Source organism: Thamnophis sirtalis, unplaced genomic scaffold (assembly GCF_051295495.1).
Source record: "Thamnophis sirtalis isolate CommonGarterSnake01/CBP01778 unplaced genomic scaffold, rThaSir2_p1.2 scaffold_11, whole genome shotgun sequence".
In the NCBI taxonomy this organism is placed as follows: Eukaryota; Metazoa; Chordata; class Lepidosauria; order Squamata; family Natricidae; genus Thamnophis; species Thamnophis sirtalis.
In genome coordinates this window covers 1,485,792-1,511,247 of record NW_028261391.1, presented here as the reverse complement: position 1 = coordinate 1,511,247, position 25,456 = coordinate 1,485,792, and the positions used below count along the sequence as shown (strand labels likewise).

Here is a 25,456-nt window from a genome sequence, read left to right as displayed (position 1 = left end):
GTGGCCCTTGTAGAAAAGGGTTTGGTGCATGTTGCATCTCCTACCCACGAACTGAGATACCGTTCCTAAAAGCAGAGGATAAATCTGGATTCTTTGCTGAAAGCCAAGATTGCAACCCTGGGATTGTTCGTTGCCAAGGGCTCATTCCTGCAGCGAACCCCACTGGGGGAAAGTGGCATTTGGGCACCCGTGATCCTTGCTGGGGTGTGGGGGTGCCTTGAAGGAAGAGAAACACTTAACCGTGCCCCTCCCCAAAGGATCCTTTTTCCAAAGACCCTCAGCTTTGGAGACAGCCGTGACCTGGATGAGTTAAGAACCTCCATAGACGCTCGATCTTGGTCAACTGCCCTGCTGGGTAAATTTTCCCAAGTTTCATGTGCCAGTCTGGACCAAGATTGACCCAACCCAGGATTCTGGCTTTCCAAAGCTGGCTAGATTCTTTGTTTGCTGGTGATTTTGGCGTTCAGCGTGGCTCGTCCACAAAATGGAGGCGCCGTGGCAGGGCGCCTCCATCCTGCCCAATGGGAGCCGATTTTGCTCGGTGCAGCGTTCATTCTGGGGGCCTGGGGATCCTTCCAGACGCGGTTGGGTCTTGAGGGATCTGGCTAGTCTTCAGGGATCTCCTCGGCGGAGGCGAGTGGAGACCTTCGTGCTTAACGTCTCCTGGATCTTCGGCTGCGTTTCTGTTCACCAGTTTTTGTGCTCTTCCCCCCTCTCCCTCTCTCCGTGGCTTGGGTGAAAGGAATCCCTTCTGAAAGCGATCTACTGGATCATCTTTCGGGACTGGAGAAAAGCTCTGCTAATTCCCCCTGGACGCGTCCTCCACCCGTCCGGATTGACAGCTCGCTCACTCGCACACTTCCAAAGGTTCGCAGGCATCACAATTCCCCTTTCTCGCAAAAGCTGCGTGCTTCCTTTGAACTCGGGGTGTGCGTTTGTGTATTTTGTCCTCGTCTCGGGGGGTGGGTGGGTGTGTGTCTCCCGGCTTCCCCCCTTTACGAGATAATTTTTTTTCCTCCCACCCCCCCTTTTTAAGAAAAGACAACTACTCGCTCCGTTTTCCTCCCCCTCTGATGTCTAATTATCCATAATTAAACAAGCAAAGCAGTTTGGCGGATTTAAGAAAATTATACGGCGGAGGGAACCGTGGGCATGCTGATATTTTGCAGGGGTTTGGCCCCGGACGCCTCGTTGTTCGCAAGGGGGTGGTGAGGACGGGAAAAATCTTAATTCTGGGCCTCTGGCATCGTTCCAGCACCTCTGGAAAGGGGGGCCCCGAGGCCCCACCAGCAGGGCCCCCAAATGTTAAATGGGATCCCTAACCTGCTTCCTAAGGACGTTTTTTTTCAAACGTCCTAAAATTTTGCAGGATTTCGAAGGCTTTGACTTTGGAGAAATCCAAAGTTTTGGGCAACTTTTTGGATTGAGAGGGATGGGAAAATGAAGCGCCAGAAGCCAAGACGCGTTTGCGCCAGTCTTTGGAGATTGCAATGTAGCAGAGGGAAGCGGGCGGGAGGCGCATGGCTCCCCCGCAGCCCCCGCTCCTCCTCCTCCTCCTCCCCATCCCTCCCCGAGTTTCTTTTTCGCAACCCTCTGCATCGTTTCTACGTTTCGCTCCTTCCCAGCGCCTGGCGCGCACCGCCCAGCCTCTTGTGCAAAGCCTTTCCAGGACTTTCTCCACGCGGCGCATCCCAAGGGCGCCTCGTCTTCGGGACGTCCGCGTTGAAGCCTCCTGAGCTGCCCCCGGGGAGAGTGCCCCGGAGCCGGCTCAGGGCCACGCTTGCCCTCTGTGACCCGGGTGACAAACTAGCTGCTGACGTCAGGATGGGCGACGCGAGGCAGACGGTGGCTGTTGTCTCGGTTTCTGACTCACCCGGCGCATCCCGTCAGCTCCCCGAGGGGGGAACACGGGGCGTGGACCACTGAACTGGGTGAACCCCCCCCGCCCCCGAGACGTGGAAGGGGTGGTTAGGCAAGGCAGTATGGCAGGCCGGGTGCTGAGTCGGCTGTATGGACAGGAAGCGTGGAGGTCGTCTCTCTGGCACGTAGGCGCATGGCTGGCGCATCGGTGCTTCTCGTGGCATCCATGCGCTGCGATTTTGACTCTTTTGGCTCCCGAGAAGGATTTTTGCCGAGGGTTTGAAGGATGTCAGGGCAGGAGGGGAGGATGTTGTGCACATAACGCTCTAAACACAATTGCACAACCAGTCCTTTTTCACACTTAATGACCGTCGCAACATCCCCGTGGTCACGGGAGCAAAACACTTGGCAACTGGCGTGTACTTATGACAGTTGCAGCGTCCCCCGGGATCACTCGTTCCCCTTCTGCGACCAGCAAAGTCAACGGGGAAAGCCAGATCCGCTTAACGACGCTGTGACTAACTTAACTGCAGCGATTCACTTAACAACTGTGGCAAGAAAGGTGGTAAAATGGGGCAAAACTCACCGAGCTAGTATCTTACTCAGCAGTGGAAATTTGGGCCTCAATTGCTGTCGTATTTGAGGGTTTCGGGGGAGACACGGTGCTTGCTTTTTTAAGTGGTCAAAGAGATTTTTTTTTTTAAAACGCACCCCAGTCTTTTTTCTGGCCCAGGGATCAAACCAACCCGCCATTTTCAGGGCTTACACCTCTGCGTAGCTCATCTAAAGCAAGTCCTCGACTTACGACAATAATCCAGCCCAGAATTTAGGTTGCTCAGTGAGAACATTTTTTTGAAGTGAGTTTTGTCCCATTTCACGGCCATCTGTGCCGCAGTTGTTAAGGGAATCCCCGCAGTTGTTAAACGGGTAACATGGTCGTTAAGTGAATCCAGCGTCCCTGTTGGCTTTTCTCGTCAGAAGGTCGCAAAAGGGGGGATCCCGTGAGCCGGCGAGGCTGCCACCAGCCATAAGTATGAGTCATTTTGATGACACGACCACGGGGAGGCTGAAACAGTCGTTAAGTGTGCCGTTGTCATTTCGGATGGTTACTAAATGAACTGTTGTAAGTTGAGGGGTGAATGGGTTCAAATTTGCAAAAATGATGCCTCTGGTTTAACTTCTGGTGACTCCATGTTCTCTTGCAATTTTACTTTAAGTGGCCTCCTTGCCCTCTTCTTTCCTTCCCCGCCTACAACGCTGGGGATTTCCCTGTGGCCTCCCATCCATGGACTAAGCACACAGCCCCAGGTGGGAGGAGCTTCCCCCTTGGAATATGCAAAGGGAAATGGCAGCCCCTTTGCCAAATAACCTGTATTTCTCAACCTGGGGCACTCGGGAGAGGGGTGGACTTCAACTCCCAGAATCCCCCAGCCAGCATCCTACCTGCTTTGCATATGTTAATGAGCAATCAGAAAATCTGGCCTTGATTTCTTGGGTTAAAGCTGAGATTCTCAATCTTGGGGGGGGGGTCTGAAGATAGATGGACTTCAACTCCCAGAATCCTCCATCCAGCATCCTACCTGCTTTGCATATGTTAATGAGCAGAGCACACAAAAATTCTGGTCTCGTTTTCTTTAGAATAGAACGGAAATTCTCAATCTTGGGGGCTTGGAAGATGGGGGGACTTCAACTCCCAGAATCCTCCATCCAGCATCCTACCTGCTTTGCATATGTTAATGAGTAGAGCACACTCAAAAATTCTGGTCTTGTTTTCTTTAGATTAGAGCGGAAATTCTCAATCTTGGGGGCTTGGAAGATGGGGGGACTTCAACTCCCAGAATCCCCCATCCAGCATCCTACCTGCTTTGCATATGTTAATGAGTTGAGCCCTCAAAAATTCTGGCTTTGCTGGATTGGAGCTGAGAGTCTCAATCTTGGAGATTTGGAATATGGGGGGGGGGGACTTCAACTCCCAGAATTTCCCCTGCCAGCCACCAGAGCAGAAAATGGGCAGAGTTGAACCCAGGCTCCCATCTTGCTGAGCTGTTGGCAGCCGATGCTGATGCCCCATGCAGAAGGCGGTGGGCATTCCAGCTTTTGCACCCTGCTCCTGCCAGAGGCAATGTTGCGCCATGCTCTGTGCATGGTTGAGATTGCACAATCCGACCTTCAGCGCTGGGAACACAGAGAACCGCGCCTAGGGAAACGTAGCAGCTGGTTGGAAAACCCTGGGAATATTGCAGAATACAGGTAGTCCTCGATTTACGACCACAGGGGAGACCAGTGTGAACTTCGGCGCTGAGAACTGGAGACCAGCGTTTCCATTGTTAAGCAGATTTTTGTCCCATTGTACGACCTTTCATGCCACAGTTGCTAAGTGAATCAATGCGGTTGTTAAGTCAGTCACATGGTCATTAAGTGAATCTGGCTTCCCCGTTGACTTGGCTCGTCAGAAGGTCGCAAAAGGGGATCACGTGACCCCCGGGACACTCCGACCGTCATAACTACGAGTCAGTTGCCAAGTGTCTGGTGAGCATGGAGATGGTACAACGGCCATAAGTGTGAAAAAGTGGTCGTAAGTCCCTTTTTTCAGTGCCGTTGTAACTTTGAATCATCACTAAACAGTTGTGTTTTAGGCTTCTGCTTTTAAGCCCCATAATGAGGTTTTGAAACCCCCCAAATAAACCCGACTGTGGCTTTAAAGTTCCTTTTCCAGCCCGGCCGGACTCCACACCCCATCTTCCACAACAAGCGTGACCTGTTGGGCGTGCTGGCTGGGAGGGATGGGACAGCCAGTCTTAAAAAGTTTTCGGAGAGATGTTTTTTTGGCTTGCTTATAAGATGAGATAAGCTTCATTGTCACTTTTTTTCCCCCCTGTGAAGACACCTTAAGAAAGAAAAGAAAATTTAGGAGAATTGCACAGGAATTAATTCTGCAAGGAAAGGGGCAGGGGAGGCAGACCCCGGGGGCACAGGGAGGCCTGCCTGGCTGTTTCCGGAGAAAGGCTGGGGTGTGTGTGTGTGTTAGTGTTATCTGTTCCTTGGTTGTGAGACATGGATTTGCTCACAGGAAATTGCAAGTCCTGGGAATGAACAGAGAGAAGGATTTCCATCTAATGGGAAGGTCCCCCATTCGTACTAAATCTTTTCCATTTGAGTGTTTGATTGATTGGTTGCTTGATTGGATGATTAGTTGATAGGTTGGTTGGATGATTGGTTGGTTGGGTTGGGTTGGTTGATTGGTTGGATGGTTGGTTGATTGGTTGGATGTTTGATTGATTTGTTGGTTGGTTAGTTGGTTGGGTTGGGTTGAGTTGGTTGATTGGTTGATTGGTTGGATGTTTGATTGGTTAGTTGGTTGGGTTGGTTGATTGGTTGGATGTTTGGTTGGTTGGTTGGGTTGGGTTGAGTTGGTTGATTGGTTGGTTGGTTGGATGTTTGATTGATTTGTTGGTTGGTTAGTTGGTTGGGTTGGGTTGAGTTGGTTGATTGGTTGGATGTTTGATTGGTTAGTTGGTTGGGTTGGTTGATTGGTTGGATGTTTGGTTGGTTGGTTGGGTTGGGTTGAGTTGGTTGATTGGTTGGTTGGATGTTTGATTGATTGGTTGGTTGGTTGGTTAGTTGGTTGGTTGGGTTGGGTTGGGGGTTGGTTGATTGGTTGGATGTTTGATTGGTTGGTTGGTTGATAGGTTGGTTGGTTGAGTGCGAGGTCCTGGTTGATATATTTTCTCCGGATGATCTGTCCCCAATCTGGTACTTCTGGTCTTCTAAGATGCATCCATCACCACCATAACAGTCCATCTTCTTTTCTGCTTCTCCTTCCACCTTTCCCAGCATGATACGCTTCTCAGTGGAGCTGGTCTTTGGGTTGATTGATTGATTGATTGATGCATCATGTGCCATCACGTCAGGGTCAACTTTTAGTGACTGCATGGATAGGCCTTCTCTATGGTTGATCTGTCCTTAAGCAGGTCCTTCAGGTCTTCCAACCTTGTCCCCATCACCACCATAACTCAGTTGATTTTCTTTGATGATGGCTGTCCTCTTCTTCTCTTGTCCTTCCACTTTTCCCTGCATGGTGGACTTCTCAGAGGAGCTGGTCTCTGCATTGATCGATGTTTTAATGCTATGAGATCAGTGTTGACTCTTAGTAGCCAAAAGGATAGAGGTTCTCCATGGCTGATCTGTCTCCAGCCTGGTCCTTCAAGTCTTCCAACGGTGGTCCCATCACTGCTGTAACTGAGTTCATCTCCTTTGCTTCTGGTTCTCCTCTTCTTCTCTTTCCTTCCACCTTTCCCAGGATAATGGACTTCTGAAAAGAGGTGGGTCTTGCATTGATTGATGAATTGATTAAATAGATAAGTGTTGGCTCTGAAAAACCACATAGATTGGTCTTCTCCAAATGATCTGTCCCCAAATTAACAGAACAACAAAGACCTTGGAGGTCTTTTAATCCAACCATCTGCTCCTGAAATTGGTCCTTCAAGCTTTCCAACGGCTCTCCCACCACTGGTGTAACTGGATCCACTTTGTTCGTTGGTGGTTCTCCTCTTCTTCTCTTTCCTTCCACTTTTCCCAGGATAATGGACTTCTGAAAAGAGATGGGTCTTGCATTGGTGAACTGATTGATCAATTGATTAGGTGCCATCAACATCGCCTGTCAGCAACCACATGGATAGGTTTTCTCCAGGATGATCCGGTCCTCAAACTGGTCCTTCATGACCTTCAATGGGTCACTCATTGGCACTGTAGTTGAGTCCTTCTACCTTCCTGAAGGTCATACTTCCTCCTTTCCCAATATTATCAGAGTCTTCTCCAGGAAACTGGACCTTCCATAAGGTGTTCAAAGTTGGAGTATTTGAGTCTGGTCCTTTTGCCTTGAGTGAGAATTCGTGGTTGATTGTTTTGATGACCCATTGGTTTGTTTTCTTGGCTGTCCAGTGGTCTTCCCAAGAGTCTTCTCAACACCAAAAGATCTCAATGCTCTTCCTCTTCCGTGTCTTCAAAGTCCCAACTTTGGTTTCCATAGATCCTCACAGAGAAATTGCCCATCCCCACACAATGTTGATCTTTGAAGGCAGAAACATATCATTCAGAACATCTGGAGAACTTCTCCAAGGCTTTTGTGGCTTCTCTACCAAGTCTTAGTCTGCTGCCTACTCCTTCTCTCTTGGGTCCTTTTCCTTCTGGATGGTTGACCTTACAAGGCCAATACTTACTGCCATCATTTTGGAACCTCTCTGCTGTAGCCCCAGGATACAGCATTGCGAAGACACGGGTTGGGCCTGGTGTCCACAACCTTTTAACCAGAAGCTGTGTTAGATGCCTCCAAGCTTGCTTGGGTCTCATTTTGAGCAGCGTCCCACAACGTATGGGCTTCCAGATGTGTCTTTTCCTGGGCAATGCCCAGAATTCTATACAAGAAGTTGGTTGGGGAAGTTGATTCAAGAGGGCTGAAAGACAACAGGAGGGAGAAGCTTCTAAGATCACTAAATATGGTCCTGGAGGAATAGGAATTTGACCCGTTTCTCCGTTCTGTGTTACTCAACGCAGAAGAATTGCAAAAGAATGCCGCATCAACATTTTCCTTTGGAAATGCAAAAATAATAATAATAATAATGGCAGATTTAAACACGGTTGTGTCTGCAGGTGTGAGACACATTCTAGCGTTGAAAAGGAACAGAGCAGAATAACAAGAGCTGGAAGGGACCTTGGAGGTCTTCTAGTCCAACCCCCTGCTCAGGCAGGAGACCCCGGACCATTTCGGTGCAAAATGAAAAGGAGAGAAGGAAAATTGGCTTGAACGTTTCTTTTCCTTCCTTCCTTGTTTTCCTTCCTTCCTTCCTTCTTTTCCTTCCTTCCTTCCTTCCTTCCTTCCTTCCTTCCTTCCTTCCTTCCTTCCTTCCTTCCTTCCATCCTTCCTTCCTTCCTTCCTTCCTTCCTTCCTTCCTTCCTTGTTTTTCTTCCTTCCTTTTTCTTTTCCTTCCTTCCTTGTTTTCCTTCCTTCCTTGTTTTTCTTCCTTCCTTCCTTTTTCTTTTCCTTCCTTCCTTGTTTTTCTTCCTTTCTTGTATTTTCTTTTCCTTCCTTGTTTTTCCTCCCTCCCTCCCTCCCTTCTTTCCTTCTTTGTTTTCCTTCCTTCCTTCTTTCCTCCATCCGTCCATCCCTCCTTCCTTCTTTCTTTTCCTCCCTCCTTCATTCCCTCCCTCCCTTCCTTCTTTTCTCTCTCTCCCCTCTCTCCTTCTTTCATTTCTTGTTTCTTTCCTCTCTCCGCCCTTGCTCCCTACCTCTCCCTCTTCCCTCCTCTCCCCTCCTTTCCATTCCATATTTTCTCTTCTCTCCCCTCATCCCCTCCCCTTCATATTTTTTGGGGAAAAAAACACTCTTGCCCAGCCTTCCCCCTGTGAGGTTTATCTCCCTTTCTGGAGAACGTCTCGAATAGACAGGGTGACATCTTCCCGCTCACTGGATTGGCACAAAAGATTGCTTCGCTTTGCATTTTTCTTATAAAAAAAAAAAACTCATCCAGGAAAACCATCTTTTATGCATTCCAAGCACTTAGCGTTGCATTCGAACTCCGGGCACCCTGGATGTCTTCTGGGCTGCTAATTGCAGCTTGTCCTCCGAGGTCCCTTCGGCTGGCAGAGGGCAGGGTGGATTGGGCCCCTGGCCAGCCTTGAACTCAGCCTTCCCCTTCCCCCAAACCCCCCTCCGTTGGGGCAGCCTCAGGAAATAATCCTATTTTTTTCCACGCTTCCATTCCTGCCCACAGTCAACACCCCCCAATAAGCCAATTTGTGGCTGGCTTGTTTTAAAAACAACCAGCCTTGTTTTGATCGAAATGAGGTTGTTTTCCTTCTTGCTTCAATCCAGGGGACGTTATTTTCATTTGGAAAAGAACAACAAGCAAGCCAGGCTGCTAGTCCTCAAGGGGGGGGGGTTGGCTTGTGCAGGACGGAAAGAGCCCCTCAAGAAACCCACCGATGAAAGAAGCACGAATGGCAGAAACCGTCGTAGGTCCATGCCAGTTGCCAAGCCCTCTGAATTTGGATCCCGTGATCCCGGGGAATGACAGGGCGGTCGTTAAGCGTGGGAAAACAGTCATGAGTTGCTTTTTTCCCCCCGGTGCCTTTGTGGCTTTAGACGGTCACTAAATGAAGTGGTCCTCCCCCCCCTCAGTTCTCCCCTCCCCTCTCTGCCGTCCCCTCCCGTTTCTGCTCCCGCCTCTCTGTTCCCCTCCCCTCTCTGCCCCTCCCCTTTTTGCTCCTCCCATTTCTGCTCCTCCCCCTCCCTGTCCCCTCCCCTCTCTGCCCTTCTCCTCTTCTCCCTTCCCCTTTCTGCTCCTCCCCCTCCCTGTCCCCTCCTCTCTTTTCCCCTCCCTTTTCTGCTCCTCCCCCTCCCTGTTCCCCTCCCCTCTCTGCCCCTCCCCTCTCTGCCCCTCCCCTCTCTGCCCCCTCCCCTCTCTGCTCCTCCCCCTCCCTGCTTCCCTCTCTGCCCCTCCCCTCTCTACCCCTCCTCTCTCTACCCCTCCCTACTTCTCCCCTCCTCTTTCTGCTCCTCCCCCTCCCTGTTCCCCTCCCCTCTTTGCCCCTCCCCTTTCTGCTTCTCCCCCTCCCTGCTCCCCTCTCTGCCCCTCCCCTCCCTATCCCTGCCCAACTCATAAATAGGCTTATGGTTCTCGTACTCTGGGGTTTGCAGGCTCTTCATGTTTTGATATTTGCCTCCCCTCCTGCGGGGGGCGGGGGGGAGTCCGGAAAGCCCCCCCAGCATCGCATGGGAGAGTCCGAGGGGCGGCATATAAATTGAGTAGGTGAATAAAAAGAAAGGGAAGTGGAGGCTGCCCTGGGAGGCTGCTCCTTGCTTATCCCCCCCCCAGGGAGGAAAGGAGGAGCCAGCCAATCCCCCCCGCCCCCAATCTCCTCCAAAGGGCTTTAGTCATATTGTGGGAACAAATGAATCCGGCTCCTTTTTACGAGATGTTTTTATCCGCCTTTTATCCTGTTTTTATGGACTGAAAGTTGCATGCCTCATTCCTTTGGGGGGGGGGGGTGTCTTCCCCGTGCCTACAGGTAGTCCTCGACTTACGACCGCCATCTAGCCCAAGATTTACAAAACAGGGCTGCTATTCAGAGAGCTTCGTCCCCTCCCTTTTACCACCTTCCACGGCTGTTAAGTGGATCCCAGCAGCTGACAAGTTAGTAAACCAGTTGTTAAGTGGATCCAGCTTCCCCATCGACTTTGTGGGTCGGAAGTTCGCCAAAGGGGAATCACGTGACCCCCGGGATACTGCGGTACCGTCATAAGTACGAGTCCGTTGCCAAGCCTCTGGATTTCGATCACGTGAACGTGCAGGGGGGGGGAATTGCTCCGACGGTCGTAAGTGTGAAAAACAGTTGTAAGGTCCTTTTTACAGTGCCGTTGTAACTTGGGTCCCTCAATGACCCGTCAGAGTTGAAGTCCCCAAGTCTTAAAAGTTCCCAAGTTCGGACACCCCTGCCTTAAAGCGCTGTGGCTCAGCCTGGAGCCCCTCCCAGCGTGTGAAACTTCAAATCCCTTCATTTTTGGTGTGGCGTAAATGCCCCGTTCGTTTCTCACCCTCCCTCTGGTGGCTCTGATTCATGGTAGGACGTGGATTCGCAGCCTCCATTCACCTATTATTCCGTCTTTTGTTTTGCTGGCGCGTTTGTCTGAATAAAAACCTTCTGAAACAGGCAGCGTGATTCACTTCTCCCCTTCCCAAACCAGCTCGGAAGGACAGAAACACTCTCAAAGGGCCATGGGTGGAAACTAATCCAGGAGAGAAGCAACTTAGAACTGAGGAAAAACTTTCTGACAGTTTAGAACAATGAATCAGTGGGACAGAAGTTGCCTCCAGAAGTTGTGAATGCTCCAACACTGGAAGTTTTAAAGAAGATGTTTGGGAGAACCAGTTGCCTGAAGTGGTGTAGGGTTTCCTGCCTGAGCAGGGGGTTGGACTAGAAGACCTCCAAGGTCCCTTCCAACTCTGTTATTCTGTTTTATTATCTCCGAACGACTTGCCTCCAGAAGTTGTGAATGCTCCAACACTGGAAGTTTTGAAGAAGATGTTTGGAGAACCAGTTGTCTGAAGTGGTGTAGGGTTTCCCGCCTGAGCAGGGGGTTGGACTAGAAGACCTCCAAGGTCCCTTCCAACTGAGCTATTCTATTCTTTTATCCGTTCAAAGCTGGGCACTTTCGTCAGCAAAACCTTGCCCCCCCCCCCAAAAAAAACACCGGTCTCAGACTTCTGTATGGTTCTAGAATGGAGGATCCTTTCTCCAATAAAACTCTGAAATTTTATACTTCATCCCCCCCTCTCTTTGTTTTAAAATATTTGTGAACTGCCTGCATTGAGGGCAGGGAAATGTTTTCTGGGTGACTTGCTTTAAATCAGTGCTTTTCAAAGTTTGCTTCTTGAAGATGGCTGGGCTTTAATTCCCAGAATTCCCCAGCCATCAATCTTCCAGGAGCCAATTTAGAAAAAAAAAACACTGATCTAAACTGGCTGGGGAATTCTGGGAGTTGAAATCCACCCATCTTCAGAATAACAGAATTACAGAGTTGGAAGGGACCTTGGAGGTCTTCTAGTCCAGCCCCCCCCCTGCTCAGGCAAGAAGCCTTTCACCATTTCATGAAAAGCTATACCATTTCAATTAGCCAACTTTAAAAAAAACACACTGATTTAAACTGGCTGGGGAATTCTGGGAGTTGAAGTCCACCCATCTTAAAGAGTTTGAAAAACATTGCTTTAAATAATGGAGAATTTCTCCTCCTCAAATCCTCACCGTTTAATTTTCAGCAAGAGGGTTAGATGATTTGAAAGACAACGGAGAAGATAGTGTGCAGATTTTCATGTGAAGGGGATATTTGGATGAATGGATGGATGGATGAATTGATTTTTGGATGGAAGGGAGGGAAGGAAAGGCAGAAGGAAGGAAGGGAAGAGGGAGGGAAGAAGGAAAGAAAGAAAAGAGAAAGGGAAGGGAAGGAAGAACTCAAGAATTTTAAAAAGCTCATACAATTCTACCCAACCCAATCACTTTCTGGATTATTATTATTATTATTATTATTATTATTATTTCATTTCAAAATTTTCCTCTTCACTTTCGTTTTTCCGCGCCCCGCTGAGTGCTTTCCACAAAATGTTGTATTGGGTTTAACTTTAATTTTTTATTGGTTTGGTGGAACAAACAAAAAGATGAATATATTTGAAAGGTGTGCAACACACTCCTGTCTGTCTCCTGTTGAAAATCTGCAAATTCATCTCCTGGTACTGCTTTCGTTTTCAACGCCCAATTTGCTTCCACTATTAAGACGGTTTTAAATTTTCTCTTCTGAAATTCTGAAATTGCCGTGAGGTTGTTGAGTTGAATGGCTTGGCCAGGGTTTAAAGCACATTATGATCCTCTAATACTCTCATTTGCGGGGGGAAATGGCAAACGGAAACTCCGAAAAAAGAAATCGTAATTATTTCTCTCGTTTTCCGACATTTTCGTAATTCCGAACTTTTCATGTTCTGTTTGTCCCCGCATAACTTGTTCTCCTTCGCATGTTTCAAAGGCGCACACATACCGAATTGGGGAAGAGGATTTTAAAAACAATTTCACAATTCTTAGACAAATCTTAAGAATTTGCCCATTCTTAGGCAAATCGTTGGAAATATTATTTTTTTTTAACCTTTTTTTTCTGCTTGGAAATCCTTAAAGGCAGATGAAAGCCATTATTAAAGTTGTCTGAAATAACCCAGATTGTTGCATGAGGGATACACTGCTTAAGAGGGGAAAAAATGCAAACGAATCAGTAAATGGGATTTTAAAAATGGCTTAGTAAAATGGGTAGTTATAATTGTTTAAAATGTGTCATATTTTCTCCTGTTAAATTTGCAATTAGCTGTGAGGTTCACCGACGTGGAATTTATTTTTTTTAATAATTTATTTTATTTTATCCATTTCCTATATACATTCACAATTATATGAGCTCATAACTGTTATTAATAATATGTATTTATAACAATTTTTCCCTACAGTTGACAAAATACTTGAAGATTGCTTTCTTACCATCCCATAGATCCATCTTATCTTACAACGGTCCTACTTCTTTCTTCCCTCCCTCCCTCTTTCCTTCCCTCGTTTCTTCTCTCCTACTCCCCTTCCTTCCCTCCCTCCTTCCCCTTCCCTCCTTCTCTCCTTCCCTCCTTCCTTCCTTCCTTCCCTCCTTTCTTTTCTCCTTCTCTCCTTCCTTTCCCCCTTCCTTTCCTCCTTCCTTCCCCCTTCCTTCTCTCCTACATTCCCTCCTTCCTTCCCTCCTTCCTTCCCCCCCTCCTTCCCCCTTCCCTCCTTCTCTCCTTCCCTCCTTCCTAGAATTTTATTTCTAGTTTAGTTCTCTTCATTTCGGTATTGTTATAATATTTTGTCCTGAAATTTTGCTTAGTGGGGAATCACGCGAGGCCTGCCACCAGTGTGAATACACGCCAGTTGCCCAAACCCGAACTTTGGTCAGGTTACAGTGGGGATGTGACGGTCATAAGTGCGAGGACCGGGCCGTAAATTGCATTTTTCCTGTGCTTTTACTCCTTCGAACGGCCGTACGTCAGGGCCTGGCTTGTAAAGCCTTAAACTGCTTCGCGGAGAACTTTCCGCTCCCATATTTTGATTTAATGGGGAGATTTCGCAGATTTTTCCTTTCTGTTTCCCCGGCTGCCTTTTTGCCCGCAGAAGACGGATGGTTGTTGGTGCCGCTTGGCTGGGAGGAAGCCTCCTCGAGTGACAGGGCGGCCTCCCTAATTGGGCTCATCGTTCTCCGGGGTCCTGCGTTTCAGGGTTGGGCACCACCGTTTGTCAAGGGGGGGCTGCTCCTCCTCCCCCCCCCCCCCCCCCGGTGATCGCAAGGGAAATCGACTGGAACGTGATGGATGGGCCCAGCCATCCTTCAAGCCCACCATCAGCCGCCAAGGCCGGTCATGCCTCCCCGCCATGGTTGGAGCATTGCACACTGCCGGCGGTGGAGGCACGCCGTTTAGGAGAGGAGTGTGTGTGTGTGTGTGTGTGCATGCGCGCATGCAGATGGTGTGATAAAACCATGGGTTTGTGGCTGCTGCTGTCAGAATGCATCTGAAGGATGTTTTCAGCCACTGGAGGAACTGCCAAGAGTTTTGCAGGATTATGTCCCCCCTTCCTTCCTTCCTTCCTTCCTTCCTTCCTTCCTTCCTTCCTTCCTTCCTTTCTCTTCCTTCCTTCCTTTCTCTTTCTTTTTTCCTTCTTCCTTCCTTCCTTCCTTCCTTCTTTCTTTCCTCTTCCTTCTTTCCTTCCTTCCTTCCTTCCTTCCTTCCTTCCTTTCTCTTTCTTTTGTTCTTTTTTCCTTCTTCCTTCCTTCCTTCTTTCTTTCCTCTTCCTTCCTTCCTTCTTTTCTTCCTTCCTTCCTTTCTCTTTCTTTTGTTCTTTTTTCCTTCTTCCTTTTTCCTTCTTCCTTCCTCCCTCCCTTCCTCCTTCCTCCTTTCTCTTTCTTTCCTTCCTTTCTCTTTCTTTCTTTCTTTCTTTTTTCCTTCTTCCTTCCTTCCTTCCTTCCTTTTTTCCTTCCTTCCTTTCTCTTTCTTTTGTTCTTTTTTCCTTCTTCCTTCCCTTTTTCTTCTTCCTCCCTCCCTCCTTCTTTCCACTTACTTCCTCTTCCTTTCTTCCTTCCTTCTTCCTTTCCTACCTTCTCTTTCTTTTTTCCTCCTTCCTTCCTTCCTTCTTTCTTTCCTCTTCCTTCCTTCCTTCTTTCCTTCCTTCCTTTATCTTTCTTCCTTCTTCCTTCCTGTTTTCTTCTTCCTTCCTTCCTTCCTTTTTCTTTTCTTTTTTCCTTCTTCCTTCCTTTCTTCCCTCCCTCCCTCGTCATCCTTCCTCTCTATGCTCCCACTCTTCATTATTCTTCCTTTCCTTATCCTTCCTTTCTTCCTTCTTTATCCTCCCTCCCTTCCTCTCCTTATTACTTTTATAAATCAAGATGGGGAACATACTTTAACAAATTGTTAATAGAATTGGAAGGGACCCTGGAGGTCTTCTAGTCCAACCCCCTGCTCAAGCTGGAGACCCTCTACCATTCCAGACCAATGGGTCTCCAGTCTCTTTTTTAAAAACCTCCAATAATGGAGCACCCACAACTTCTGGAGGCAACTTCCGTTCCACCTAATATTCTTCCCTCCTGTTTCTCCTTCCACAACAACCTTGCGAACAGGGAGCGCCTGGCCCCAAATCCCCCGGGGGGCTTTCATCCCTAGTGCCTCATCACTGCCTCCTGGTGATGGGCTCAATGTTACAATCTCTTTTGCGGCGGTCATTAAGCGAATGCAATGGTTGCAAAACAGCCCCCATGGTCATTAACCGAACCAATAACTCACCATGGGCCGAAAAGTGCCAGTTTTAGACAGAATTGTTGTAGAATGTAGTCACGCGGCCCCCTTGTCAATGAAGGCTCATAAACCCCAGGGATGTCCGTCGTAATTTGGAACAGTCGCTAAGTGGCTGGTTGTAGGTCGAGGGCTACCCCCAGGGGAGGGTCTCCCCCTCATCTCTCCAAGTTCTTCCAGATGTGACTTTGCAAGCCACCTCTGTGGGTGGTAAAGTTCCCCGATTTGGGGGATGAATTCAGCTGATTCGTTTGCAAAACTCACCTGTATCCTTGCATCCTTCGGAGCTCTGGATCGCCCGCAATGGCGAACCTATGCCATGCCTGCCACCTGGCGCCACGCAGACCCCTCTCTGCGGCTATGCCAGCCGTCGCCCCAGCCCAGCTCCACCGCGCACGTGTGCGTGCCCCCCACAAGCCAGCTGGTGTTCGGGTCTTGTGGCGCCCCATTTTGGGCCTGGAGGACGCCCTGCACCAACCCGGAAGCCAAAAATGGGCAGAGGAGGCCAGGCGCATGCGTGGAGGAGCATGGAGGGGGGGGTCATGCGCACATGCGCAGGGAGGAGCGCGGGGGAGAGCATGTTGCATTATGGCTCTGGGTATGCACACTCTTTCGGCACACCATGGCAAAAAGTTTAGCCGTCATTGGGAGAGACTATCCTGCTTGGCTCTCCTTTGAGAGTTTCCCCGTGTGGAATTTGCACCGCATGATGGTTTGTTTGAATAAGCCACGATGGCTTCGATTCACCCATCCTGCAAAGCAGAGCCAAAGATGTAACGTTGCGTATCAGTGCAGTGATGTTGGCCTGAGCCTTTGCTCCCTAGATGGTTGTTGTTGTTGTTATTATTGTTATTATCCGGGTTCTTTCCCTTTTGCAATTGATTGACGGGGATTCTGGCAATGGCACTGGGGTTCAAGTGATGCTCCAGATGTTTTGGCATTGCACCCAAGGTGCCTATCACTGCTTTCTTTTACCACAGTTGTTCTGATGCTGTTTGCAGGCACTTTATATTTTTGAGACCTTCTCCCGTTCGTTCTCTTCTCTTCTGCCGTCTTCAGGTACCGCAACATTTTCACCGTACAAACTTTTCCGTCTCTCCTATCGACAGTTGTGTACCCCTGGGCCGTTGTGTGGCAGGCGCTTCTTTGAATCGTCTCCAGGCAATTCAGCTTCTTCCCTTCCTATGACTTTCCCTACGGGTACGGCACAGTCCTCGACTTACGACCACAAGATTTGCAAAATCTTTCACTTTGCAACGTGAATCGTGGCCGTAACTTGAGGACTGCCTGTATTGTCCCTCTGTTGTTCTATCTTGCGTTCCAAGGAGAACAGTGAGCGGTGTGGAAGGCTGGTTTCTGAATCAGAACAGAGTCGGTAGGGACATTGGAGGTCTTCTAGTCCAGCCCCCTGCTCAGCTAGGAAAATCCTACACCATTTCAGATAAGTGGTTGTTCCGTCTCTTCTTAAAAACTCCAGGGATGGATCACCCACAACTTCTTGTGGCAAGGAGTCCCACTGGTTAATTGTTGTAATTGTCAGAAATTAATCAAGGAGAGAAGCAACTTAGAACTAAGGAGAAACTTCTGACAGTGAGAACAATTAACCAGTGGAACAGAAGTTGCCTCCTGAAGTCGCGAATGCTCCATCACTGGAGGCTTGTAAGAAAAGATTGGATTGTAATGGTCTAGGGTCTCCTGCCTGAGCAGAGGGTTGGACTAAGACCTCAAAGGTCCCTCCCAACTCTGTTATTCTATTCATCTACTCTCCAAAGCACCTGAGGGCAGGACAAGAAGCAATGGGTGGAAACTAATCAAGGAGAGAAGCAACTTGGAACTGAGGAGAAACTTCTGACAGTGAGAACAATTAACCAGTGGAACAGAAGTTGCCTCCAGAAGTTGTGAAGTCTTTAAGAGGATGCTGGATAACCATTTGTCTGAAGTGGTGTAGGGTTTCCTGCCTGAGCAGAGGGTTGGACTAGAAGACCTCCAAGGTCCCTTCCAACTCTGCTATTCTATTCTATTCTATTCTGTTTTAGTCTATTCTATTCTGTTCTGTTCTATTCTATTCTGTTTTATTTTATTTTGTTTTATTCTATTCTAAAGAGTGCAGAGAACAGCAACAAAGAGGATTAGGGGACTGGAGGCTAAAACATATGAAGAACAGTTGCAAGAACTGGGGATGTCTAGTTGAATGAAAAGAAGGACCAGGGGAGACATGATAGCAGTCTTCCAATATCTCAGGGGTTGCCCCAAAGAAGAGGGAGTCAAGCTATTCTCCAAGGCACCTGAGGGTAGAACAAGAAGCAATGGGTGGAAACTAATCAAGGAGAGAAGCAACTTAGAACTAAGGAGAAACTTCTGACAGTGAGAACAATTAATCAGAGGACCAACTTGCCTCCAGAAGTTGTGAAGTCTTTAAGAAGATGCTGGATAGCCATTTGTCTGAAACGGGATAGGGTTTCCTGCCTAGGCAGGGGGTTGGACTAGAAGACCTCCAAGGTCCCTTCCAACTCTGCTATTATATTGTATTGTAATTTAATGAAAAGAAGGACCAGGGGAGACATGATAGCAGCCTTCCAATATCTCAGGGGATGCCCCAAAGAAGAGGGAGTCAAGCTATTCTCCAAGGCACCTGAGGGTAGAACAAGAAGCAACGGGTGGAAACTAACCAAGGAGAGAAGCAACTTAGAACTGAGGAGAGAATTTCCTGACAGTCAGGACAATTAACCAGTGGAACCGCTTGCCACCAGATGTTATGGGTGCTCCAATACTGGAAACGTCTTCAAAGAAAAACACAAGAAACTCCACTTACACCCTGGAAGTCTCTCAGAGCAGATTGGACAGCCCACTTATCTGAAAGGGCCTGGGGTCACTTTGTTGAGCAGGGGGATGGACTAGGACAGTGTTTCCCAACCTTAGCAACTTGAAGATGTCCGGACTTCAACTCCCAGAATTCCCCAGCCAGCATTCGCTGGCTGGGGAATTCTGGGAGTTGAAGTCCGGACATCTTCAAGTTGCTAAGGTTGGGAAACACTGGACTAGGAGACCTCCAAGGTCCCTTCTGGCTCTATCCCGATGCTTCGATGTGCGCCTCTGTTATTCCTTCCCTTTAATGCCCGGGGGGGTGGGGGGGGGTGGGTAGAGACGATGCAGTGAGAGGAGGCTCCGGAGTGCAGAGCCACCCCTATTTCACCCCCACGTCCTCCTTCCTGGAGCTTTTTGGGGAATGAGGTGGACTGTCCCAGCCCTCCTTTGTTGCAGAAGGCAGAAGGAGCCTGGCTCTGTTTGGGTTGGGGGGGCCGTGCCTGGCCACCCGGCCAAATTCCAAAGCAGCTTCCCCCCCCCCCTTCCTCTAATCGTCCCCTTGTCGGCAGGCGGCACGCCTCCCAGAAAGTCCTCTGCTGGTGACCCTCGGGGCTCTGGGGATGGAGGACGGGGGGAGGCTTCAGACAGACACGCTGACCTCTGGTCACACCGGTCTCCTCTCCCCAAGCATTCCTGGCCGCAGGCTCAGCCGCTCCCCCCCCCCTCGGCACGGGAGGCGGGGGGGGGGGCATCTTAATGCACCTCCGATCACCTGGAGTTTGGGCTGCACCTGTCCGCAGAGGGAAGGGGGGGGCACCCGGGCGAGCGGGGAGAAGGGCGAGGAGATCAGAGGAGCAGCCAAGGAGGACCCCCCCCCAGCTGCTCATGTCAAGGAGAGGATTAATGGCTATTTAAATAGCAACCAGGAGGAGGAGGAGGAGGAAGAGGAGGAGGAGGAGGAGGAGGTACCACCAGTGAGACAGATGGCCGGAGGCGCGCAGGGAATGCCACTTCGGTGCGTTCTTTCTTTCTTGGCGGTTGTGTTATCCGCTGGCCTTTCCGCAAGATGCCTCGGCGGCTCTCTGGAGCTCCCGGCCCTGGAGGAGGAAGTTGGGGAGGCATAAGGGGGAGGGTGTCGAGGGGGCTCAAGACTGAGACGCAGGAGAGGCCACTTCTTCTCCTTCTTCTTCTTCTTTTTCTTTTTTCTCCTCCTCCTCCTTTTTCTTCTTCTTCTTTCTCCTCTTCCTCCTTTTTCTTCTTTCTCCTCTTCCTCCTCCTCTTCTCCTTCTTCTTTCTCCTCTTCCTCCTTTTTCTTCTTCTTTCTCCTCTTCCTCCTCCTCTTCTCCTTCTTCTTCTTCTTTCTCCTCTTCCTCCTCCTCCTCCTTCTTCTACTTCTACTTCCTCCTCCTCTTCCTCCTTCTTCTTCTTTCTCCTCTTCCTCCTTTTCTTCTTCTTCTTCCTCCTCTTCTTCTCCTTCTCCTTCTTCTTTCTCTTCTTTCTCCTCTTCCTCCTCCTCCTCCTCCTCTTCTTCTTCTTCTTTCTCCTCTTCCTCCTATTTCTTCTTCTTTCTCCTCTTCCTCCTCCTCTTCTCCTTCTTTCTCCTCTTCCTCCTTTTTCTTCTTCTTCTTCTTCTACTTCTTCCTCCTCCTCCTCTTCCTCCTTTTTCTTCTTTTTCTTTCTCCTCTTCCTCCTTCTTCTTCCTCCTCTTCTTCTCCTTCTCCTTCTTCTTTCTCTTCTTTCTCCTCTTCCTCCTCCTCTTCTTCTCCTTCTCCTTCTCCTTTCTCCTCTACCTCCTTTTCTTCTTCTTCTTCTTCTCCTTCTCCTTCTCCTTCTTCTCTTCCTCCTCCTCCTCCTCCCCCCTGCCCTTCCCCCCTTCCTCGTCTCCTCCCTCCTCCTCCTCATCTCCCTCCCTCTCCCCATCTCCTCTTCTTTCTGCTCCTCCTCCTCCTCCTCTCCAAAAGCCCTACTCCCTTCTAGCACTGATGATGTTAACCTAGTTGGATCATGAAGTCTGCAAGATAAAAGGCAAACCCAGAAGACCAAAGACCCCACAATCCTCCTCCTCCTCTTAGCCCCTCCCTGTTTTCCTCTTCCTGTCTGCAAACCCCTCATCCTTCGAGCACTGATGATGTTCCCTAGTTGGGTCATGAAATGTCTACAAGGAAACTACCAACCTCAGAGAGTACCAAAGACTCCATAATCCTTCTCCTCCCCATTCTCCTCCTCTTCCTGTCTGCAAACCCCTCATCCTTTGAGCACTGATGATGTCCCCTACTTGGGTCATGAAATGTCTGCACGAAAACCACCAAGCTCAGAGAGCAAAGACTCCACGGTCCTCGTCATCCTCCCCCTCTTCCTGTCCGCAAACCCTCGTCCTTCCAGCACTGATGGTGTTACCTCCTTGGGTCATGAAACACTTAAGCTCAGAGAGCCCCCAGGAGCCCCCAGTTAACAGCTACGAATATAGCCTGCTACTAAACGTGGCTTTCAGATTAAAGGAGGCAGCAATTAAAGTTTGGAAAGCACCTTCTGATTCCTCCGTGAAGCCTCTCCGTCGGATATTATGAAACGGCGGGCCAAAAACGCCTGGGCAAATGAAGAGGGAAGGGGGTGGTGGTGGTGGGAATCTCTTCTTAATTGGGAGGCCAAACATTTGGGTTGAGGTTTCAAAAGTTTTGCAAAGGTTACGCGAGTGCCTTTGTCTGTCGGTGAGGCTGGGACACATGTGGAGGCAAAGAAAATGGACATAAAATGGAACTTTTTCGGCCCATGTGACACATTCCATTCAGATTCCGACTGGCAACCAGGGTGGGTGGGTGGGATTCTCTCTCCCGCCTTGTGAAATGACATACCGGAGTTCAGAAAACTCCACTTTGCTCATCTGCCCCGTTGTGACTGGGGACGGTTCTTATCTGGCCTTCCGGAGAAAGGGGGGGGGGGAGTGGCTGCCCTGTTGTGCTTCCATTGTGCATTTGTGGGGGGGGGGGATCTGGGGCCATGGGTGTGTACCTGCCTTCGGGTGTCGCCGAGGCTTTTCGCTTCTCCTCCCTGAAAATCAAAAGTCGAACCTGGCAGAGGGAGGGAGAAAGCAGGGACCCTCTTGCATTTCGCCCCTCGGGCGAAAATGACATTGAATGCAAACTCTGGAATTTGTCAGGAGGAGAAGGCTTCCTTTGAAGAGCTTCTCCAGGGCTCTGCAGGAGGGAGGGAGGGAAGGAAGGAAGGAAAATGAGAGAAGGAAGGAAGGAAGATGAGAGAAGGAAGGAAGGAAGATGAGAGAAGGAAGGAAAAGAAAGTTGCGAGAGGGGGAGAAGGAAGGAGTAGGAAAGAAGGAAGGAAAAGAAAGAAGGAAGATGAGGGTGGGAAGGAAGGAAGGAAAAAGAAAGGAAGGAAGGAAAAGAAAAAGGAAGATGAGGGAAGGAAGGAAAATGAGAAGGAAGGAGAAGGAAAGAAGGAAGGAAAAGAAAGAAGGAAGATGAGGGAAGGAAGGAAGATGAGAAAGAAGAGGTGGGAGAGGAGAAGGAAGATGAGGGAGAGGAGGAAGGAAGATGAGAGAAGGAAAGAGAAGGAAGGAAGATGAGGGAAGGAAGGAAGATGAGAAGGAAGGAGAAGGAAAGGAAGGAAAAGAAAGAAGGAAGATGAGGGAAGGAAGGAAGATGAGAAGATGAGGGAGAGGAGGAAGGAAGATGAAAGAAGGAAAGAGAAGGAAGGAGAGGAGAGGGAGGGAGGAAGGGAAGGCGAGAGGAGGGAGGAAGGAAAAAGAAATAGGAAGAAAGAAAGGAAAGGAAAGGAAAGAGGAAGGAAGGAAGAAAAAGGGAAATGAAGAGGAAGGAAGTTGAGAAGGAAGGAGAAGGAAAGAAGGAAGGAAAGAAAGAAGGAAGATGAGGGAGAGGAGGAAGGAAGATGAGAGAAGGAAAGAGAAGGAAGGAGAGGAGAGGGAGGGAGAGAAGGGGAGGGGAGGGAGGAAGGAAAAAGAAATAGGAGGAAAGGAAAGAGGAAGGAAGAAAAAAGAAATAAGGAAGAGGAAGGAAGGAAGAAGGGAGAAAAGAAATGAAGGAGAGGGAAAGGGAAGGAAAGAAGGAAAGGAAAAATCGGTGTAGGTCTGTAGCTGAGATGACCTTGGAGTTTCTGAAGTTCTCTTCTCTCACAGACAAACATAGAATCATAGGACTGGAAGGGACCTTGAAGGTCTTCTAGTCTGACCCCCTGCTCAAGGCAGGAGACCTTATACCTGGGTCTCCAAACTAGGCAGCTGTAAGGCTTGTGGGGCCGAGCTCCCAGAATTCCTCAGCTAGCATGGCTGGCTGGGGCACGAGTCTTAAAGATGCCAAGTTTGGAGATCCCTGCCTTAAGGTTGGCGAGGTGACCCCTGGAAGCCTGGCGTGGCCTTGTTAAGACTTGACCAGCTGAACTGCCCATTTGGGAAATGTGTTTTTCCTCGAGGAAATTGGAGGAGGGGGAGACCTTTCTTTTTTCTTTTAAAGTTTTTTATTTGTGTTTCTCATGCACACTTTCACAAATGTACAATCTCATAACGCTCATTAATATGTTGTCTTTTAACCTTTATAGCAGTTTTTCCTCCTCCTAAACTTAAAAATATAATCGAGGTTGTTTTTCTGCCCTCCCTTACACCCATCTTATTTTGCAACCACCCTCCTTCTTCCCCTTTTCTCCTTCCCTCCTTTCTTCTCTCCTTTTCCACTTTCTTCTTTCCTCCTCTCCTTTCTCTTCTCCGCTTCCCCTTCTTTCCCTCCACTCCTCCCCTCTCCTTCCCTTTCGTACCCTCTATCCTACTCTTACTTCCCCTCCGTTTCTTCCTCTCCTTTTCCCTTTCTTCTCTCCTTCTCCTTTCCACTCTCCTCTTCCTACTTCTCTCTACTCCTCTCTCCATTTCTTCCTCTCCTTTTCCCTTTCTTCTTTCCCTCTCCTTTCTCCTCTCCTCTTTCTACCTTTCTTTCTACTCCTCTCTCCATTTCTTTCTCTCCTTTTCTCTTTCTTCTTTCCCTCTCCTTTCTCCTCTCCTCTCCCTACCTTTCTCTCTACTCCTCTCTCCATTTCTTCCTCTCCTTTTCCCTTTCTTCTCTCCTTCTCCTTTCCACTCTCCTCCTCCCACTCCTCTTCCTTCTCTTCCTCCTTCTCCTCTTTTTCCTCCCTCCCCCTCTCTTCCTCCTCTTCTCCAAAACGCCCTCTCCCTTCTACCATAAACGATGTTGGCTAGTTAGTTAATGAAATGTTGGCAAGAAAACCACCAAGCTCAGAGAGTCCTTCTCTCCCCCCTGCTTCCTCCTCCTCCTGATAATGATACCTAGTTGGGTCATGAAACGCCTGTAAGGAAACCACCAAGCTCAGAGAGCACCCAGTGCCCCCCCCCCCCGTTCAGTTCTCTTCCGTCGGTGCCGCCTTTATTGGATGCAATAACCCCTTTGCATGTCCCAGGTAGTTCCTTGGCTTAAAGAGAAAGTCCCAAGTCCTCGTCAGTGATTTGCACCCGTGCCCCATCGAGTAACCACCGTCTCTCTTCCTCTCCTTCCAGCCACAGTACACCAACCTGGGGCTCCTGAACAGCATGGACCAGCAGATCCAAAACGGTTCTTCCTCCACCAGCCCGTACAACACGGAGCATGCCCAGAACAGTGTCACGGCCCCCTCCCCCTACGCCCAGCCCAGCTCCACCTTCGACGCCCTCTCCCCGTCTCCGGCCATCCCCTCCAACACAGACTACCCGGGGCCACACAGCTTCGACGTCTCATTTCAACAGTCCAGCACCGCGAAGTCGGCCACGTGGACGGTGAGTCAACACTCGGGGAAGGGCTGGGTCCGGTTGGGCCGGTGGGTCCCAAGAAGGGAGACGGGGAGGCCAGATGGATTTGGCACGGGGGAGGTCCTCTTACGCACGGGTTGTTTCGCCCTGTCAGACATTGTGGGCATGTAGTTTTCTTCTGGTGGGTTTTTTCTAGATGATTGTTTTCCCCTTTGACCGTTTGTCTGGGGTATTCCTGCTTATTCATGGAAGAGGTTACCTAGTTGGGTCATGAAATCAAACTCAGGTTCCCACAGTCCTCCTCCTCCTCCTCCCTCTTCTAGTCCTGCTGATGTTGGTCGGCTCCTGTTAGTAGTTTTCTCAATTAGAGTATTGTTTTCTGCTTGAATGTTTGTCTGGTGTTATTCCCTGCTTATCCATTGTTGGTTCTTGAAAAATCTGCAAGAAAACCACCAAGCTCAGGGAGCACCACGGATTCCCACAGTCCTCCTCCTCCTCTTCCTCCTATCCCTTCTCCTCCTCCTCCCTTCCATCCCTGATGATGTTACCTAGCTGGGTCATGAAACGTCTGCAAGAAAACCACCCAGCTCAGAGAGCATCAAGGACCCCACATTCCTTCTCTTCCTCTTCCTCCTCTCCACAAACCCCACTCTCTCCTTGCACTGATGATGTTACCCCAGTTTGGTAATGAAACGTCTGCAAAGAAACCCCCCAGCTCAGAGAGCACCAAGGACCCCCACAATTCCGCTTGTTTTCTGCTTGATTGTTTGTCTGGTGTTATTCCCTGCTTATCCATTAAAGAGGTTATCTAGTTGGCTCTTGGAAAATCTGCAAGAAAACCACCAAGCTCAGGGAGCACCAAGGATTCCCACAGTCCTCCTCCTCCTCTTCCTCCTATCCCTTCTCCTCCTCCTCCCTTCTGTCCCTGCTGATGTTACCTAGCTGGGTCATGAAATGTCTGCAAGAAAACCACCCAGCTCAGAGAGCACCAAGGACCCCACAATTCCGCTTGTTTTCTGCTTGTTTGTTTGTCTGGTGTTATTCCCTGCTTATCCAGAGGTTATCTAGTTCAGTGTTTCTCAACCTTGGCAACTTGAAGATGTCTGGACTTCCAACTCCCAGAATTCCCCAGCCAGGAATGCTGGCTGGGGAATTCTGGGAGTTGGAAGTCCAGACATCTTCAAGATGCCAAGGTTGAGAAACACTGATCTAGTTGGCTCTTGGAAAATCTGCAAGAAAACCTCCAAGCTCAGGGAGCACCAAGGATTCCCACAGTCCTCCTCCTTCTCTTTTCAACTGGTTGAAAAAACACACAGAGAGAGAGAGAGATTTATGTTACTCCTCATTATGGGTCCTATTTTCTCATGGATTGCTGGGGTGACGTCGCTGTTGTGGCGGGGGGGTTGGGAACGCAGGGCAAAGCAAAATAAGTGATGCGTCAACGCACCCATCAGACCGTGTTCCTGGAAACCTGGCCTGCAATTAAGCCACAGAAGGGGTAATTTTCTTATGCGCCTCGGTCTCCTGGAAATTGGAAAGGCTAAGGTCGTATTAACAGGCCGTCCTTCAATGTACGATCATAACCGAGCTCTGAATTTGACTGCTGAGTGAGGCGGTTGCGAAGGTCCAT

The 25,456-nt window shown here is 49.3% G+C and overlaps 1 protein-coding gene across 1 annotated transcript in view; it reads left to right on the top strand.

Annotated features, from left to right (window-relative positions):
• Window positions 1-25,456, top strand: part of TP63 (tumor protein p63) — a 99,892-nt gene that overhangs the window by 18,962 nt on the left and 55,474 nt on the right. The window contains 1 exon segment of the mRNA XM_087726050.1: window positions 23,599-23,853. Within this exon segment, the coding sequence (XP_087582176.1) occupies window positions 23,599-23,853 (255 nt within the window).